The 20208-nt window shown below is 41.8% G+C and overlaps 1 protein-coding gene and 1 pseudogene across 7 annotated transcripts in view; one reads left to right on the top strand and one right to left on the bottom strand.

The window, feature by feature from the left end:
* HYDIN (HYDIN axonemal central pair apparatus protein) overlaps positions 1-20208 on the top strand; it is a 288791-nt gene that overhangs the window by 257202 nt on the left and 11381 nt on the right. For 5 of the 7 annotated variants that reach the window (XM_074314603.1, XM_074314605.1, XM_074314602.1 and 2 more), the window contains 9 exons: positions 283-448; positions 2944-3091; positions 3519-3726; positions 4213-4434; positions 10293-10462; positions 12252-12450; positions 14400-14558; positions 17260-17537; positions 18788-19007. In XM_074314603.1, the coding sequence (XP_074170704.1) occupies positions 283-448; positions 2944-3091; positions 3519-3726; positions 4213-4434; positions 10293-10462; positions 12252-12450; positions 14400-14558; positions 17260-17537; positions 18788-19007 (1770 nt within the window). Of the gene's footprint in view, positions 1-282; positions 449-2943; positions 3092-3518; positions 3727-4212; positions 4435-10292; positions 10463-12251; positions 12451-14399; positions 14559-17259; positions 17538-18787; positions 19008-20208 lie in introns of those variants that run through there. The other 2 variants (XM_074314606.1, XR_012490131.1) reach the window with 2 other exon arrangements.
* On the bottom strand, positions 5048-5276 carry LOC109461419 (small nuclear ribonucleoprotein G; annotated as a pseudogene).

Here is a 20208-nt window from a genome sequence, read left to right as displayed (position 1 = left end):
TCGCTCCATTTCCACATGCCATCTAAAGTTGTAGCGTGAAATATTGTAGCCGAGCCAACAGAGGCCGTGGATGGGGTGGACCCCTTAGAAAGACCTCTGAGCAAACAGACACTGATGTTGCTGGAACAACCAAACTTACACGCCCTCCAGAGAGGGTAGAAAGGTAGTAATGATCTGGTAATGTCAGCCATCGTTAACCCCACTGCAGACAAGCCTCTAGGAGCCCACAGGGTAAGTAAACAGAAGTGCCTCTTACCACGCTATTCCAAACTGTTTTCTTAGATTGTCTTCCAGTTCACGCCTTTCCATCTGGACATCACAGAAGCATTCTGGAGTTTCTTAATCCCCGAACACAACATCACAGTCCCTTTCCTGCTGGTAGGCAGAGCCTCTGACCCCCTCATCATTCTGAACAAGTCACACCTCAACTTCAGTTGTCTCCTCATCGGTAAGGCTGGCCTGTTGGTTTATATTTAGAGTTGGCGTGACATATAGGGGAGCGGAGTGGGACCAACCAGCAATGAGCTCCAGGAACAGACTTGGGTGGGGGATTTTTCCTGGTGCCATTTAGAAGCATGTTAGAGGGCTTTTCTCATTGTTCACAAAATCATAAAATATTTACTTTCAGTCTAACTTCCATCAAGTATCTTCTGAACCACACACTAATAACCGAAGGAAATTTAGGAGCCTTACTCCAGATTCTACTTGGAAGATTCCTTCAGGGCCTGGACTGACTATCTTCACTTCCAGAGCCTCATGTCAGCCCCCTCCTACTCGTGTGTACTCCCAGATTATGGGCTGTACTTGTTTTCTTCTTGGTCTGTGCCACAACCGTCAGATTTCTCTGCCATCCTTTCACATATTTATTTGGTTCAACAAATATTACCAGGCCCCTTGGATTACCTAGGCACTCTTCCATGAGCTGGGAATGCAATGGATAAAGGCAAAGTTCCTACCCTCATGATGCTTATATCCCAGGAATAGGAAGCAGACTACCAAAACATAAAAAAGCAAACTATATATAGCATGTCAAATGTTAATAAAGTGTTCTAGAGAAGAGTTAAGCAGGTTAGAGGGGTTACAGAATGCCGGTTGGCAGTGGAAAGGTGACATTTGAGCAGAGACCTGAAAGAAATAAAAGAAGTTACTGCAAGGTTTCTTACAACCCTACGAATCTGTCACCTGGGTGGGTGTGTGTGTGTGTGAAAAACTGAATTAATTACTAAAATTTTAGTAATTCAGTTTTTATTTATAAAAGTAATACTTTATAATAAACCAGTCAGTGTGGTATTGTATAAGGAAAACTGTAATAATCTCTCCCCACCCATCCTATCTCATCTTTCTCTTTCCATCAAAGAAAACCAGTAGCAGTTTGATCTGTATTATTTCCATACATATCTTATACTGATAACATATAAGTAGACGGGGAGATTATGATGTTTAGTAAGGTTTTGAACAAATGAGAAATGTATCATAAGAGTAATAACAGCAAGACAAACAGAATGTAATCTAGGAATGCCAGGGTGGTACATTTAAGTATAATCATTATATTAGCAGATTCAAGAAGAACAAACATGTAATCATTAATACCTATTGAAGTCATTGCTAAAATTTAGCAGACATTCTCAATAAAAACTCTAATAGGAAAAGCGGAATAGAGGAAAACACTTGAATAAAGAAGATTAACCAAAATCAAGAGGCAAATGTTATCTTATAATGAGCCACTAAAACCACATCAATTAAAATCAGAAATTAGGCAAGGATGCTTGTTATCACCATTATTATCGAACACTGTCTTAGTGACGTTAGCAAATACAGTGAAACAAGAAAATTAAATAATTGGCATAAGCATTGGGGGAAAAAGAGACAAAACTATCTCATTTACCTATTGCTGATTACTTCATACATTAAAAAGTTCAAGAGGCTCTAGAGAAAAGCAAAACAAACTACTAGAATCAACAAGATAATTTAGTAAGTGTCTAGATGCAAGACAAGTATGTAAAAAACCAATAGTTACTCTTTCTTTTAGTGGTAAGTGCCTAGAAACAGAAACAAAAAATTGTGTTCACTATTGACAAAACCTATATAATATCTAAGGATAAACATAAGAAAAGCACAGGACCTATATGAAGTAAACTATAAAATCTTATTAAAATGCCCCCAAACAAAATCTGAATATTTGTCAATTCTCCCAAAAGTTCCAATTAGAATCCTAGCTAGAGTTGCCAGATAAAATACAGACACACACTTAAATTTGAATTTCAGATAACAGTGGATAATTTTCAGTGTAAGTATGTCAGCATAAGTATGTCCCATGCGATATTTGAGACATACTTCTACTAAAAAATTATTTGCTTAATCTGGTAACCTTCATCCCAAAAGGATTGAGGGGATGGGGTGAGAATTGGCTAAAAGATTCGAAAGTTTATGTGGGAAAATAAATGCTCTGTAATAGGTAAGGAAAGTAAGAAAAGTCAAAATAGCGTTAAGAGATGAATTAGTCATGGCCCTGTCAGGACACTCATGACATACCCGAGGTCTAATTTAAAGAGTTCAATGCAGGGATTCAGGCAGAGTTAAGGGGCCTACCAGGAAGGGTAAAGCTCCCCTTAACAAAAGCAGGAAGGCATCGGGTCTGAAGGAACAAGGAGGAAAAATGGTGTTGCCAGAATTCCAGGAGCGGCGACTGAGGCTGAGGAGCCACCCACCAGGAGCAGGCAATTCATGGAGTAAAGTTCCAGAAGTGAGAGGTGGAATCCCCCCCAGGAGAGGAAGGTCACTTGTAGAGCAAAGGAAGAGGGGTAGTCAAAGGCGGAGAAGCTTGGAAGAGAAAGAAGTTAGAGAATCTCTTCTAAGGCTTCCTCTTGCTTGTGGAGCAGTGTCTGCTGAGATACTTCAGGAACAGGCATGAGCTTCCACTGAGGGCTGGTGTTTCCTCCTCAGGCAGAGAAGCCAGGGAGACCGTGCAGATCATCAACAGGGAAGAGCAGGGCTTCCATTTTGCCTTCCAGGACAACTCCCGATATTCTGAAGGTTTCAGTGACAGCCTGGTCATATGTCCCATGGAAGGCTGGCTCCCACCACAGTCCAGGTAAGGACAAAGGAAGGCCCCCAGGACTGCACCCTGCCCCAGGCCTGCCAGCCAGGAGAATCACTGTCCCTCACAGTGCCACATGTCTAGTCTTCCATCTCTAAAATTTAGATATTAACCGTTCTATTTCTGTCCTACTTACTCCCTGTTTTTTATTTTCCTAATGAATTGTGGAGTATTGAGAATTTTTAGTCCTGTTTTCAATATTTTCTCTTATATTTGTATTATTTTCCTTACTATCTACTGTATTGGTGAACCAATAAAGGCAGCGTCCTACTGTGCTTTGCAAATCTTCAAAATTCATGATAATTTGGAGCTTTGATGCCTTTTCCTCATAGTGTATCTGCTAATCCATCAAGCTTATGTTATTTAGCAGGTCTTAACCGTGGGCCTATTCAGCTAATCTGCTGTCTTCTTCCCCAACCAGGTTACCAGTTGATATTTTCTTAACACCAAAGCAAGAAGGAGATCTGAACTTTAATTTGATCTGCAATGTGAAAAACAAAGCCCACCCTTTAACCTTGAATATCAAGGCCGAGGGCTACACTATGAATGCAATGGTCAAGTGCAAAGACAGGACTGGCTCAGTCACTCTCCTGACTCCCAGCCAGACCACCATTGTCAATTTCTATGAGGTAAAACTGTGAGAGAGTCTTGCTCCTTCTTGGTTTCCACACTGGCTGGGAAAAGCAATATTAGTGAATCTCTCTGTTTCAAATACCAGGAAGACCAGGAGAACAGGAACATGTCAGGAGCAGCTCCAGCCTCAGAATGTATACAGCTCTGATGTGAAAGCTTTTATTTTTCATAGGTGGAGAGATAGATGGTAGGGAAGGGGAAGAATGTTTGTTGTTAAACATACAGGCAGAATGTTTGGGTACCAAGGGAGGTATAAGAATGAAATTGCAATCTTATTCATCAGATATGAGGGGCCCCAGTACTCAGTAGCTCTTGATGGAATATGTGACCCCATTAATCTAATGATACTCAACTCACTAACATCATCTGCCATTCCTATTTCCCAAAAGATATTTTCCCCCAACATGTTACATACCCTGATCCCAGAAAAGGGAACCATGGTTTGCATTCACTCAATATACTGCTCTGTTCTCTTCCCTCAGGTGGAGTTGAATGAATGTGTCCAGTGTGAATTCACCTTTATCAACACTGGAAAGTTCAGCTTTAGCTTCCATGCAGAGTTATCCGGCCCCAAAGCCCTGCTGCAATACTTGGCATTTTCACCCATTAATGGCAGTGTGGACGTGGGACAGAGTGCACCTGCTGCCCTGTCTTTCCAACCATTGAAAAAGTGTGTCTTGAAGGGCCTGGAACTCAGAATCAAGGTGAGATCATTTAACATTGGCCAATACTGAAAGCACTCCCATTCTATCCTGAGAGATTAATTCTCCTGTGTGTTCCTGGTCTTCTCCACCCTTCCAGAAACTCCTGGAGAGTGGTTGTGTTGGAGATAGTCTCAAAATTTCTACCGTAACAGCCTCAACCATGGTTGTGGTGCCTGGTGAGTAACTGTCAATTGAAAAGCAGTTGACCATCCATGCACTGGAATATCATGCAGCCATTAAGTTTAAAATAAATAACAGAGATAGATGAGAGAGAGAGAGAGAGAGAGAGAGAGAGAGAGAGAGAGAGAGAGAGAGAATATGTACATTTTCCAAGATAAGTTATTGAATGAAAAACCAAGAAATTGTGATGTCAGCAGCGATGCCAAAGAAGGGCCTCTGAAAAGCTCTTCTTTTGTAGCAATGAGATATCTGGCAAAAACTGTCAAAATCAACTTTTTCAGAACTTTTTTTGTTTTTCAATTCCAAGAGTTTATTTAACAAAACGTTCAACAAGAAAATGTACATGACTCAATTTTTATATTGTAGTAAAACAGCAACTGTGGCAAGGGGACGTGTGGAAGCAGTTAATTTCTCTGGTGAACAGAGCCATTCTTTATACTTGTTCCAAGGCTACTAACATGATGATGCTATTTTTTCGAATTACCACCGTTCCAATATTGTTCTGTTGCCCCCTAGTTGCTATCTCCACACATTCATCTAACAAGATGCGTAAAGAAATCAAATCCCCATAATTTTCCTTTGACCTGTCTGCCACCGTTTAATTTCAACAATAACTTCTTGTCCATAAATTTTTTCAACTCGGGAAGGTGAGCTTTGCTCATGGTGCCTACTCAGCGAGCTCAAAGAAGCCTCCCCAGAACTCTTGAAACTAACCACAGGCTTGCAACAATCCTAGGAGCATTTATTCAAGAAAAATGGCTGAATATCCGTAAGAACAGCAAGCTCTGTGTTATCTTAACTTACCCTACCCCCTCTCCCAGCTCTGCAGTACCCTTGAAAACCAACAACTCTGCAATCAAAGTGAAAATCAGCATATGGTTACACTATCAGACAAAATCAACTACCAGACAGAAATTATTACTAGAGACAAAAAAGAACATTTTGTAATCGTAAGAGTCAATTCATCAAGAAGACATAGCAATTATAAACAGAGCCCCAAAGGCAAAACTGACAGAATTGAAGGGAGGAAGACTATTCAACAATCGTAGTTAGAGATTTCAGTACCCAATTTACAATCATGGATAGAACAACTAGATAGAAGATCAGCAATGAAATAGAAGACGTGAGCAACACTGTAAATGAACTATACCTAAAAGACATCGAGAGAACACTTCAACAACAGCAGAATGCACAGTCCTCTCAAGTGCACATGCAACATTCTCCAGGATAAACCACATATTAGGCCATGAAACAAACCTCAAAAAACTTAAAAAGATTTACATCATACAAAGTAGGTTCTTCAACAGTGGAATTAAGTAAGAAAATTTGGGATGCCTAGCGTAAGAGACTCTTTTTCTTTAAATGATTAATTTATTTAAAAGCTTACATTGAATTTTCAGAGATGATGCAACATTCAACTTCTTTTCATTTTTACCAAAATTGTTAAATATATGCTACCAATAAGAATTTGAAAAAGCTATTGAGTAATAATTATGTGTTCCTTAAAGCAGATACGTTAGTTATTTTACAAAATAATTCCAGAGGAAATAGTTTGTTTCTGTGTTTACATAAAATTAATCGAGCTTTTTAGAAAATATTTCTAAGACTAGTTTGGAGCTCAGATAACATATAATATAAAGTTTTACTCTTTTGTTGAAATAAACAAAATAAACAAAGAAAAACCAAGACAAAAATTTTAAAACAAAACCCCAACTGTTGAAGCTAGAGTATTTTTCATGGTGAACTGATGTTTGCTTTTGTTTTCCAGGTTCTAGATTTTCTTATTTATATTTACATTTTTATTACAGTTTGAAAATTTTTTGTGTGTGTGGTAAAAACACTTACCGTGATATCCACTCTCTTAACACATTTTTAAGTGTACAATACATTATTGTTAACTACAGGCTCAGTGCTGTACAGCAGCTCTCTAGAGCTTATTCATCTGTTTAACTGAAACTTTAATAACTTCCTCTTTCCTCCTTACTCCCATAGTCCCTGAGAACCACCATTGCACTCTTTGATTCTGTGAACTTAACTATTTTAGATACCTCACCTAAGTGGAATCATGCAGTATTAACCTGTGACTAGTTTATTTCATTTAGCATAATGTCCTCAAGATTCATCCACATATTGTAGAATTTCTTCCTTTTTCTTAAAGCTGAATAATATTGCATTGTGTGTGTGGACACACACACACCACATTTTCTTTATTCATCTTTCAATATACATTTAGATTGTCTCCACATCTTGGTTATTGTGAATAGTGCTACAATGGACATGGGAGTATTAATATTTCTTCAACATCCTGATTTCAATTCTTTTGGATACCAAAGCCAAACAAAGACACCACAATGAAGAAAACTACAGGCCAATATTCCTGATGGATATAGATGCAAAAATCCTCAACAAAAGACTAGCAAAACCAATCCCACAGCTGATTAAAGGGATCATAAACAATGACCTTTATCCCGAGGGTACAAGGATGGTTCAACATATGAAAATCAATTAATACGATACAACATATTAACAGGATAAAGGACAAACATCACATGATCATCTCAATAGATGCAGAAAAAACATTTGACAAATTTCAACACCCTTTCATGATAAAAAAAAAAACAAAAACCTCTCAACAAAGTGGGACTAGAAGGAAAGTACCTCAGCATAGTGATAATGACCATATATGAAAAGCTCACAGCTAACATCATACTCAACAGTGAAACACTGAAAGCCTTTCCTCTAGGGTCAAGAACAAGGCAAGGATACCACTCTTGCCATTTCTATTCTACATAGTACTGGAAGTCCTAGCCAGAGTAGTTAGGCAAGAAAAGAGAAGTAAAAGGCATCCAAATCTGAAAAGAAGAAGTGAAATTGTCCCTGTTTGCAGACACCATGATTTTATACATAGAAAACGCTAAAGACTCCATTTAAAAAAATATGTTAGAGCTAATAAACTAATTCAGTAAAGTGCAGAGTACAAAATCAGCACACAAAAATTAGTTGCTCTTCTATACATTAACAATGAACTATCTGAAAAGGAAGTTATGAAAACAATCCCATTTACAATAGCACTAACATAAGAATAAAATAGGAATAAACTTAAGTAAGGTGATGAAAAACTTGTATATTGGAAACAACAAAATGTTGATGACAGAAATTAAAGATACAAATGGAAAGACATCCTGTGTTCACAGATTGGAAGACTTAATATTATTAAAATGTCCATACTACTCATGTAATGCAATCCCAATCAAAATCCCAATAGCATTTTTTTATATACACGTATATAGAAAAAGCAATTCCACAACTGATATGGAAGCACGAAAGACCACAAATAGCCAATTCAATCCTAAGAAAGAAGAGCAAGACTAGAGGCATCACCTTTCCTGATTTCAAAATATATTCCAAATCTACAGTAATCAAAATAGTATGGTACTGGCATAAAAACAGATGTATAGATCAATGGAACAGAATAGAGAGACCAGAAATAAGTCCACACATATAAGTCAACTGAACTTTGACAAGGGTGCCAAGTATACACAATGGGGAAAAGATAGTCTTTTCAACAAATGGTGTCGGGAAAAATGGACATCCAGACATCCACATGCAAAAGAATGAAATTGGACTCCTTTACAATCCATACACAAAAATCAACTCAAACTGGATTAAAGATTTAAACATAAGACCTGATACTGCAAAGTTCCCAGAAGAAAACATAGGGGGAAATCTTCGTGACATTGATCTTGGCAATAATTTCATGGATTTGACACCAAAAGCACAGGCAACAAAAACAAAATAAAAAAGTGGGACTACTTCAAACTAGAAAGCTTCTGCACAACAAAAGAAACAATTAAATGAAAAGATATTATCTTTATTGAAATCCTGAAGAAGTTGATTGACAGAGAAACAGGGTAAAACAATTGAAACCCAAGCTGAGTTGCTGGCCATTCCATAATGTAGATGGAAATTAAGTCATAATAGAGTAGGGATCAAATATATGGTGATGGAAGGAGAACTGACTCTGGGTGGTGAACACACAATGTGATATATAGATGATGTATTATAGAATCGTACACCAGCAACCTATACAACTTTACTAACAATTGTCGCCCCAATAAACTTAAAAAAAAATCATAACAGAGTCTAAAAATAAGACAACACTGTAAAACTGCTAGCCTGGAAGTCAGTGTCTGAGTTGCAACCATCTTCCCTGAGAAATTCTAGGCATGTGGCCTCAAAAGAGACCCATCCCTTTTGAGACCTGTCTTTTTCAGAACTTTCATTTCTTACAGCAAAAAGAAACAATACGTCATAGATCTTTCTACTCTAATTGACAGAAAAGTTGAAGGTGATATATTTTAATCACTTTCAGAGAATCAGCCACAAAATGTAAAGATTTTTACATCTTTACAACATTATTGATTGTATTCCCCAAACTGTCTTTCATATCCTTATGGCAATATTATAGTTACCAATTTGTGCTTTCTAATCCCCTCCCCTTCCTCATCCTCACCCTCCTCTCATTCATATTATGTTTTTGAAGAGCAAATTAAGTTCATGTACCAATGGGCGTATGTATTACCTTGTGGTTGAGAGTCCAGGTGATAACCCATACTCTCTGTCCTTACATTCTTTCACCCTTGGCATAGTGACCTGTGACTTCATTCCTGTCATCTCCTGGTCACAAGATGACCCTCCCTCCTGCAGCTCTATGCCTGCATTCCAGGGGGGAAATAAAGGGAAGGGCCTGAAGGCAAAAACTTTCCCAGTAAGACTTTGACTCTTTATTTAAAATGGGACACCTTCTGTTTACATCCTGATGACCAGAGCTGTATCTGATGGCTACCCTTAGCTGCAAGGAACAATGGAAAATCATTGGGTTCTTGTCCTTTTCCACCTGACTCATTTCACTTAGCATAATATGCTCATGTCACCCATGTTGTCACAAATGGCAATATTTCATCCTTTTTATGGCTGAGTAATATTCCATTGTTCATATGTACCATATCTTCTTTATCCAACCAGCCATTGAAGGACACTTAGATGCCATATGATTTCACTCATATGTGGGATATAAAACAAAAAGCAACAAATGAACAAACATACAAATGAACAAAAAAACAGACTCATAGATACAGACAACAGAATGGTGGTTACCAGAGTGGGGAGGACCAAGAGGGTAAAGGAGGTCAAATACAAGGTGACAGAAGGAGACTAGACTTCAGATGGGGAGCACACAATAAAGTATACAGATGTATTATAAAGTTGTATGCCTGAAATTTATATCATGTTATTAACTAATGTTACCTCAATAAATTTAATTTTAAAAAATTTTAATGGGAAATCAGATAGTTTTACTTAGGCACATTGACAACCAAGCAGAGTCCGGCTAATCAGAAAGCCTTAGGAATTGGATGTTTGGTAGTAACAGTCTCTGCCACATCCATCTGCCTTCGAGCTGAATCATTGCTTAAAGGAGCAAAGCAAGAGCCCATGTAGGGTCTGATTGCAGAGTAGCCCATCTTGCTTTTCTCAAATAAACTTCTAACCTATAAATCAGAGTCTCTGCAGATGGAACCCTGGGACCTTGTGTTTTCTCCCTCCCTCACCTGAGGACTTCAGGGCCCTTTTCTTCTGCTTCTCCTAATCACACTCCAACTGCCATTCCCTCCCCACAGATCAGCCATGGTCCAACATTTACATGCAGCTTCTCAGGCTGTGCCGTGAGCCCGGCCATCCATTTCTCCTTCACCAGTTACAACTTTGGGACCTGCTTCATCTACCAAGCTGGGATGCCCCCATATAAACAAACCCTGGTCATCACCAACAAGGAAGAAATGCCTGTAAGGTAAGCAGACTTCCCAGAACTTCCAGATGGTTCTGTAGCTCCCTGTGGATCTTACAACCTTCACACAGATGAAGTCCAGCCGTGACAGAAAAAGAAGGATTATGGGAATGAGACAAACACAGGTGGGCATGAATCCTGAGTCTCCTTTCCCCATCACTAACACTGATAGTTGGATAACCACAAGCTACTTTGCTAAAAATCCTCTTCTTGAAGTGAGAAGGGCAATGCCAAATGACCTGGTGCAAGGTTTGACGGCTTCTATTTATTTTCCCCATGTAACAGATGTGGCAACTGAAGTTTGGCGAGTTACAAAGTGAATTTCTCAGGCCCGTCACCTTACAGTAAATAGTGGATCAATACTGAGCCTAAGCCTTCTGATCCAAACCAGCCTCTCTGCACCATCTCCATGTAGAATGTTCCAGTCCAGGTTTCTGGCCCCTATTACAGACCCAATAAGACAGAAGCTCCAGGGACCTGTGTTTATTAAAGCTCTCTAGATTAGTACTATGCAATGGAACTTTCTTTGATGACGAAAATGTTATGTACCTGCTCTGTTCAATATGGCAGCCTATAGCTATCTGTGGCTATGGAGCACTTGAAATGTGGCTAGTGTAACTGAGAAACTGAATTTTCATTTTATTTTATTTTAATTAATTTCAATTTTAATTTAAACCACATGAGTCTAATGGCTGCCATATTGGGTAACACAAGTCTAAGTTCAAATCCCAGCTCTTTCCTAGCTATGTGACCTTGGGCAAATTTTTTAAACTCTCTGTGCCTCTGTCTCCTTGCCTGAAGTGGGGGGTAATAATAGTACCTCCCCTATAGGGCTATTAGGAGGATTAAATTAGTTCATCTAGAGATAGTACTTAGAACAGTACCTGGAACATTGGAAATGCTCAAGTACTATTATCTGCTGCTGTGGTGATGGCGGTGGTGATTATCCTGAATATATTACAAGGTGTCATGTAATTTTAAATACTAATTAAAAATCTTATCTACCTACACTCTTTATTGCATGATTTAATTTCATCTGAGCCTTGCTTTGCTTTCGGCATTAAGCTCCATTTATTGGCCTAGCTATACTGCTCCAAGTACTGTAAGGTAGACAAGGCGAGGTCGTAATGGAGATGTCTAGGAGCCTCCTACCCACAGGGGGAGTAGGGGGACGTGATCTCTGCAGATCCCTTCTAGGTAAGCAACCAGTAAGACTAATAATAGCTCACCTTTATGCAATGTTTCCTCTGTAGACTGGTTAACAATTGCTTTAGTCACTTTATCTCATTTAATCCTCATAACAACCTCACTTCACAGATAAGGAAACCGAAACCCAAATGGGCTAAGTAACTTTTCTGAGGTCACATGGCTAGCTAGTGCTAGAACCAGGATCCAAACTCCTGTCTATCTGACTCTAGCCTCTCTGCACTGTGTTTGGCCACCCAATTACTTCGGGAAGTGCTTCCTTCTTATGAGAGATACAAACCATGAACTACATTATCAAGAAAGTGAATGAATAGAGTGAGAAGAGTACTGGGCTAGAGTCATGGGACTTTGAGTTGGAGGCCTGGTTCTGCCAGGATGTCAGGGTATGATTTAGGGTAAGTAACGACTATGCCCAGGAGAATGTGGGCTGGATTATTGCTGAGGTCCCTTTCAGCCCTTAAATTCTATGCCTCTGGGACAGCAGGGCAGGAGACCTAACAGGACCCAGCACAGAGAGGGGGACGGAATCAGGCCCTCTGGGTCAGGCTTCTCAGAGCTAACGTGCCTTCCTTCTGATTTTCTCCAGCATAGATTGTTTGTACACCAATACCAACTACCTCGAGGTGAACTTCCGTGTTGATGTGATAAAGCCAGGCAAGACACTGGAGATTCCAATTACCTTTTACCCTCGAGAAAGCATCAATTATCGAGAACTCGTCCCCTTTGAAATCAATGGGCTCTCACAACAAGTAGTTGAAATCAAAGGGAAAGGCACCGAAATGAAGGTAAGAGAAGTGTGGGAGATCCTCAGACTGTCACCCTCCTACTTGCTTTTCCCAGTCATCTTGGCCCACCTGGGCCCACACACCCTTCCTCCCCTCTCCACGTCTTCTGCCCCCATGCTGCTCTGTCAGAAGTCAGCCAATCCCATTGAGGGGTGAATTGTCAAATCAGACTCAAGGGAATCACAGCTCTTACTCAATACTAAACTTCTTTACTATATCAAAGGGTACACGTAGTACTCACAGGCACTGGAGACACATTCTTTTTCTTGGAAAATTTGAGATTAGCAGATGCAGGATCCCAAGCATGTCCTTTTTCTCCCACATTAGGGCACATTTTGTTTTCAGGTTTTGTAGGCAAGGTTTGTTTAAAGCAATGTATGCAAGTATATGCTTCAGTTAGGGAGCATCTTCTCTTAACACCAGTGATTACCGTTCTCCAGCCAGCCACAGGTCCCAGGATTATATTTGATTGAGGGTAGTCCTTCTAACCAGGTGTTCCTAATAGAAAGGGAATGGTCCAGTCCTGCTACAATCCCTTTCTTCCCAGTGTCTGGCAAACATTTAAGGTGTCTGTCTGGTGGGGGTATTTGCATTTAATGGAAGACTGAAGACCTTCCAAGAGTCTCAGGAATGCATGGGACATTTCAGCCACTAAGAGAAAAAGGGAGGGGTGTATTCCTGGCAGTCTTCCTATCAAGCCAGGGAGCAACAGGAAGATGCTATCTGGTGTGTCTGTGCTTAAGACAAGGTCTCCTCTGATGTCATTGATTCATTCATTTGTTCATTCATTCATTCACTCATTCAGCACCCATATGTATTAGGTGCTTTGGGGAAATCCAGAGATAACTTAAACATGTTCTCTGACCTCCAGGAGCTCACAGGATGGTACTGGAGACTCTCTTGCTTTTGTAGACAAAATGGAAACATGTGAGCCAGATATAAAAGTACCGTGTTTCCCCGAAAATAAGACCTAACTGGAAAATAAGCCCTAATGTGATTTTTCAGGATGAAGTCCCCTGAACATAAGCCCTAATGTGTCTTTTGGAGCAAAAATTAATATAAGACCCGGTCTTATTTTCGGGAAACACAGTAGTTGGAGGGAGAGGGTGCAGGTTAGTGACTGACTGATTGAATGACAGTGACCATGGGTGCTGCTCACTGTGGCTCATTGCCATCCTGGAGGGCAAGGCTCAGCCTTATCCAGGCCAACATTTTGTTCAGTGCTTTAGATGAGGATTTTGCAATGTATCTACTTTTCCGCCTCTACTGCCACCATTCTAGTTCAGATCACCATCATCTCTCATTCCTCCAGGCTTCCCTGCCCTCTTCCAGTCCGTCTCCACAGAGGAGTGAGTTGAGCAGTCTCACAAAATACACATTTGATTGCGTCACTCCATGCTTCACTGACTCCCCACTCCTCCCAGAAGAAAACCTGACCACCCCTCCAAACTTAATCTTCTCAAGTCTCCCCTTTGCTCTCAGCCACAGGCTTTCACTGGGCCACTCCCTTCAGCTCAGGGCCTTGCCACAGGTGTCTCCTCTGCAGGGATGTTCTCCAACCCCCACCCCCACGCACCCACCCTAACTCAAACTGACTAGCTCCTACCCTTCCTTTAGCTCTCAGTGTAAACACACCCTCCTCGGGTTAGGAGGGGAGCCTCACCAGACCCAGAATCTAGCTCAGCCCCCTGTAATACGCTCTCCAGGTACCCTGAGCTTTTCTTTCACATCTCTTAACCCTGTCGTAATTATGTAATTGTGAGATGAGTTGTTTAGTGGGCATTTTATGCACATACTTGTTTATTGAGTAAGTGAATGGCCATCCATTGTGAAGAATGCGGAACACTGAAAGAGAGGGACTACCTTAGTTCACCAGGGTGGACATGTCATATTTATTTTTCTCATTAACTAATGAACCCTCCCTCCCTGTTCTCTTTGTTGTCCCACAGATAGCAGTCCTAGATCCAGCCAACAGAATTGTGAAGTTAGGAGCTGTCCTGCCAGGACAGGTTGTGAAAAAAATGGTTTCCATCGTAAACAACAGCCACGCCCAGCTCACATTTAACCAATCAGTCCTGTTCTCCAATCCAGAGCTCCAGGAACCCAAGGTCGGTGCTCGGGCCTCCCAGTGGCCTCTCCATGGTCCCCAGTTATACTGATGACTGTGCTAGCAACACCAATAGTTCATGGTTCTCCGGCACCTGCCATGTGCCACTGCTGATCATCGTCATAGAAATGGTGTAGTCATAGAAACAGTTAGTGCTTTTATTCTCATTTCACATATATGGAAACCAAAGCTTAGAGAGGCTACACACCTGTCTAAGGGCAACAGAGTGAAAGAGAAAGAGATGGGTCTCAGTGGATCTGGAGTCTAATGATTTTACATAGATCTTCATTGCAGAAAAGTTGAAAAATATGGAAAATCAGAAAGGAAAACATTTTGCCCATAATCTTATACCCACAAATAATCACATTTTGGTCCCTAGCCAGTGTTTTTCCTACACTTTTTTTTTTTTTTTTTACAAAAATAGACTTTTACAATGTTCATATTCTTTTGAAACCTGCTTTAATCATCTAGGAATATGTTATAAACATGTTCCATGACCTTCAATGTCATATGTTCGTTTCTACCTTCTACCTCCACGATGCAGATAGACCAATTCTCTATTTCTCTCTTTTCAGGTGTTTCTAATGTTTTATATTATAAACAACATTTTAATATCCATGTAACCAAACCTTTACATCCATTCATGACTCTCTGCTTAAGACAGATTCCTACAGGTGGGCTGTTGCATCGAAAGCAAGAGTATGTTTCAGTGCACATTGCCAATCTGGCCCCTGAAAGGCGGTCTCCCCTTATGCTCCCATCAGCTGTGTGAAAGAAGCACGCTTGTTGCCAAATCCACATGCTCGAGTTCCCTGGATGGAGAAGCTACCAGTCCTGGCTGCCTGCTCCCCTCATCCGTATTTGGATGGCCCTTTGAAAATGAACCAAGTGTATTTCATTTCAAGGGTGAACTTATCCATCCCTTCATTCAATTCATTCTTACATTTACTAGTAAATATGTGTTAGGTGCTGGAAATACAAAGGTGTGTCTTAGTCAGCTTGGGCTGCCATAACAAAATACCAGAGACTGGGTGGCTTAAAGAGCAGACATTTATTTTCTCACATTTCTGGAAGCTGGAGCTCTGAGATCAGAGTGCCAGCAAGGCCAGTTTCCGGTGAGGGCTGTCCTCCTAGCTTTAGACAGCCACCTTCTCAGTGTGCGCTCACACAGCGGAGAGCAAGCAAGATCGAGCTCTTCATATAAGGCCACTAGACTCATCACGAGTGTCCCACTCTTTTTTTCTTTTAACTTTTTTTATTGGGGAACAGTATGTTTCTCCAGGGCCCATCAGCTCCAAGTCATTGTCCTTCAGTGTAGTTGTGGAGAGCACAGCTCAGCTCCAAGTCCAGTGGCTGTTTTCAGTCTTTAGTTGCAGGGGGCGCAGCCCACCATCCCATGTGGGAATTGAACCGGTTGTTCAGAGCTCAGGTGCTAACCAACTGAGCCATCTGGTTGCCCCAAGGATCTCACTCTTATGACCTCCTCTAAACCTAATTACCTCCCAAAGAATCAGGAGGGGGCTGCTCAGAAGAGGGCTGGGGGCCGTGGAAGACCTCAGAGTGGCGAGAGATCTGTACTGAGTTTTGCAAGCTGAAGAGGCATCTTCCAGGCAGACAGGCTGGGGAGGGTGTTTCTGGCAGGCAAAGCTGTATGGGCTGGAAAGGGTCAGTGCTTTTGGAAATGTAGGTGGGCTTCAGTGTGGCAGGAGAGCTGTGGATCATCTGGGAATACTGAAAACTTGGCTGTGAGAGGCCCGGCAAAGCATGAGGCCCGGTGCGTATCTCAGCCCAGGAGCCCACGTTGCCCATTTTGCCATCCAGAGTAATAGGGCAAACTTGTAGCATCCCTTTCCTCATTAATCCAAATTGAAGTCCTCGGTTCCAGTGGTCAGGGCCCCTAACAGTTTGGCTGTACCCATTCTGCTTCTTTGAGTGATCAGACTCAAGCTGCCAGAGTGACCTATGCTGACACCATCCCTCTGGGGTTGGTTTCCAGCATCACTATGGTTGAGAAATCTCTAGGATCACTTTCCTATGGCGCTTCTCAGCCCATATCTCACTTCCTGCTGCCTCAGTCCACCTATGGATGACTGCTCAGCACTCTGTACCAAAGGGAAGTCGAGGATGAAAACGGGTTTGCTGCCTTAAAGCTGATGTTGATTTGTTTTTTACCAGGACAAAGAGGGAAGAGATGACCACACAAATTCAAACAGCGATTTTCATATTTTAGAATACATGAGTCACTCAGGGCACTTTTGAAAATGCAGGTTCCAAGCTCCCCCAGGGACACTGATCCACTTGGCCTGGGGCAGAACCCAGAAATCTGCATTGTAACCAGCACACTGGAATGTGGGACACAGTGAGCCTGGGGAGCGCTCCTCAAAAACACACCGAAGCACTGAGTGTTTTCTGTTTCATCTTGCTATTTCCCCCACCAGAGAGCAGGTGTTATTTGCAAGGGGTTGGAAAAAGAGTTAACATTTATCGAATGCCTATAATGTGCCACACATTTTATATCAAGGATTGGAACCCAAGTTACATGATGTTCAAGTAACTTATCAAAGATGACACAGCTGGTACGAGCCAGCAGACGTGAGATTTGATCCCTAGGCTGTTACAGCCCCAGCATCACGACCTCCAGGATTGGAGGCCCCGGAAGCCCCCTGCCCTCAGCTGTTGAGTCTCACTGTGATTTTGTCCAGGTCATCACCTTGACACCCTTCCAAAACATCATGCTGAAGCCCCAAGAAGCCCGTAAGCTGGAAGTCATCTTTGCCCCAAAGAAGCGTATCCCTCCCTTCTCCGAGGAAGTGTTCATGGAAAGCATGGGGCTCCTACGCCCCCTCTTCATCCTCAGCGGCTGCTGTCAGGCCCTGGAGATCTCCCTGGACCAGGAGCATCTGGCCTTCGGGCCAGTCATATATCAGACGCAAGCCGCACGTCGTATCCTCATGTTGAATACGGGCGACGTGGGTGCAAGGTAGGCGCTGGAGCAGAGCGCTCAGGCCCGAGATCTGAGTTAGACATTTGTTTTACAAGTGTGGCCCCTTTTGATTTCTTTCCCCTCCTTCCCATATCCTCCCTTCCCTCAAAATGTGACAGTGGTGGCCTCTCCAGGGTGATCGCTGCTGCCTTGATTACTGAAGTTAATATAATAGACAGCATTTGCTCAGTGCCTGTTACATGCCCTTTACATGGCTCATCTCATTTAATCCCAATAACAATTCTTTGAGATGATACTATGATCCATTTTACAGATGAGGAAACTGAGGTATAAAGAGATTAAGTAACTTTGCCAAAATCCTGCATTTAGCAAGAACTTACGATGCGCAGATGCAATGCTGAGCATTCTTACATATAAGATCCCATTTGATTATCCCCAGATCTTCTAAGGTAGGTACTATATAGTCCCCATTTCACAGATGAAGTTGAGGCTCGATATGGTCAGGTGACTTGTCCAAGGTCACACAGCCAGGAAGTGAGAAAGGTGGGATTGGAACTGAGGTGTACCTATGCAGCTCTCCTTTCCAGGCTCTTCCCTTTTGCTAGCTGGTGTCCACTCCAGGCTCTACTTGGGCATATGCCCGTATCTTGCAGGCTGCACACCTACAGGGAGCACCTTCACACAGACTCAGTGTGAAGGGTGCCCGAGGGTTGGTGTGGCAGCCCTGGCACTGGAAGCACTGATCTGCACCGTCCACCCTCCTGTCTCCTGCCTGGCCAAGTGCCAGACCACAGAGGGCTGACCACACAGGGCCATCGGAGCCAAATGCCACCAAGAGCTAGTGCAACTCTCATGTGAGGGGATGGTCTCCACCCTCCTGGATCTGGCCTGAGAGGCAGTGCAGGGAGTGGTGAAGTCCGTGGTCTCAGGAGGGTTCTAGTCCTAGCTCAGCCACTTGCTAGCTGTGCGACCTTGGGTACACACGTGTAAGCACATTTGTGTACCCCGATGTGTCACTGCGGGCAATAAGATAAGATGCAGCCCCTTCCCACTCTGCTCAGCTCTGAGAGGGAGCTGCGTCAACATACCCAGGAGTGAGCTGATCCTTGCCCCTACCTGCCTCTGCTTTATGTGACCATCTTTCTCCTCCCAGGTCCCATGGAGTTCATAAGAGTGGGTGAACCTCTAAGTTAAAAACCCAGGCAAAGTATCATTCTCAGCAGCATTGCAGACACCCCCAGGGTACTAGTAAACTATATTCCTTGTCTCCTTTTGTCTTGGAAAAGGTTTAAATGGGATGTCAGAAAATTTGAGCCTCATTTCTCCATCAGCCCGAAAGAAGGCTATATCACTGCAGGCATGGAGGTTTCTTTCGAAGTGACCTACCGTCCCACCGAGGTGGGCAAGGAGAATCTCTACAAAAATTTGCTCTGCTTCATCCAGGGAGGCAGTCCTCTGAGCCTTACCCTCTCTGGAGTCTGTGTGGGACAACCTGCTGTAAAAGAGGTCAGTAAGTGCTGCCCACAGATGGGCCAGTGGCCAGAGTGGGCCTAGCACGCCCCACAAGTAAACTCAGCCAGCCTTCTAGAAGCATTTGGCTCTGTTCGAACAGTCCTCGGTGCCCCCATCAAACATTCAAACCTGGTCCCTCCCCGACAGGGCTTTTGCACATGCTATCCCCAGTGCTGGAATATTCATTTTCCCCTCTTAATTTAGTTAATTCCTGTTCATTCTTTAGCTCTCAACTCAGGCATCACCTACTCAAGGAAACCTGCATTGACATCTCTGGCTAGATCAAGTACTATTATAAGTTGTGAATGGAGTATGAGCACTTTACTATGTTTTTTATTTTTTTTACATGATTTTGGCTTAACCCTATGCCAGGTTTGTTCCTAGAAACCTAACGGTGCACTATCAGCTGTGTTTCTGACATTAGTTATGGTAAAAATGACACGTGATCTCCAACTCTATAATTTTGTTATTTCAAAAACGTTATGTAAATGGAATCATACCGTATGCTATGAACATGTATGTGCAAATCTTGGCATGAACCTCTGTTTTCATTTTCTTGGGTAAATACCTAGGAGCAGAATGGCTGGGTCATAGGGTAGGCATAAGAACCTACTCATTTCCAAAGTGGTTGTATCATTTTACATTCCCACCAGCAATGTCTGACATTTCTACTTGCATCACATCCTTACCAACACTTGATATAGTGTGTTGTTGTTTTTTAATTTCAGTCATTCTAAAAGGTTTGCAGAGATATTTCATTGTGATTTTTTCTTTTTTTCCATTTTTTTCTTTCTTTTTTGTGTGTGTTTTTTCCTCCTTCATTGTGATTTTTAATTTGCATTTTCCTAATATATTGATGGCAGCTCTAATGAGTACCTAATGACTAATGATGCTGAGAATCTTTTCAGGTACTTGTCATCCATATATATCCTTTGTTGAAGTGTCTGTTCAAATCTTCTATTTTTAATTGGGTCATTTTGTTATTACTGAGTTTTGAGAGCTCTTTATATATTCAGGACACAAGTTTTACATTTAGATCTTCAATCTGCTTAGAGTTAATTTTTGTGTGTAATGCAAAACATGGATCAAAATTCAATTTATTTATTTATTTGTTTGTTTGTTTGTTTGTTTGTGTATATGGATAGCCAATTGTTCTAGCACCATTTGTTGAAAAGATTATCCTTTCTCACTGAAT

This window comes from Rhinolophus sinicus, linkage group LG11 (assembly GCF_036562045.2).
Source record: "Rhinolophus sinicus isolate RSC01 linkage group LG11, ASM3656204v1, whole genome shotgun sequence".
In the NCBI taxonomy this organism is placed as follows: Eukaryota; Metazoa; Chordata; class Mammalia; order Chiroptera; family Rhinolophidae; genus Rhinolophus; species Rhinolophus sinicus.
This window is presented reverse-complemented; position numbering and strand designations above follow the sequence as displayed.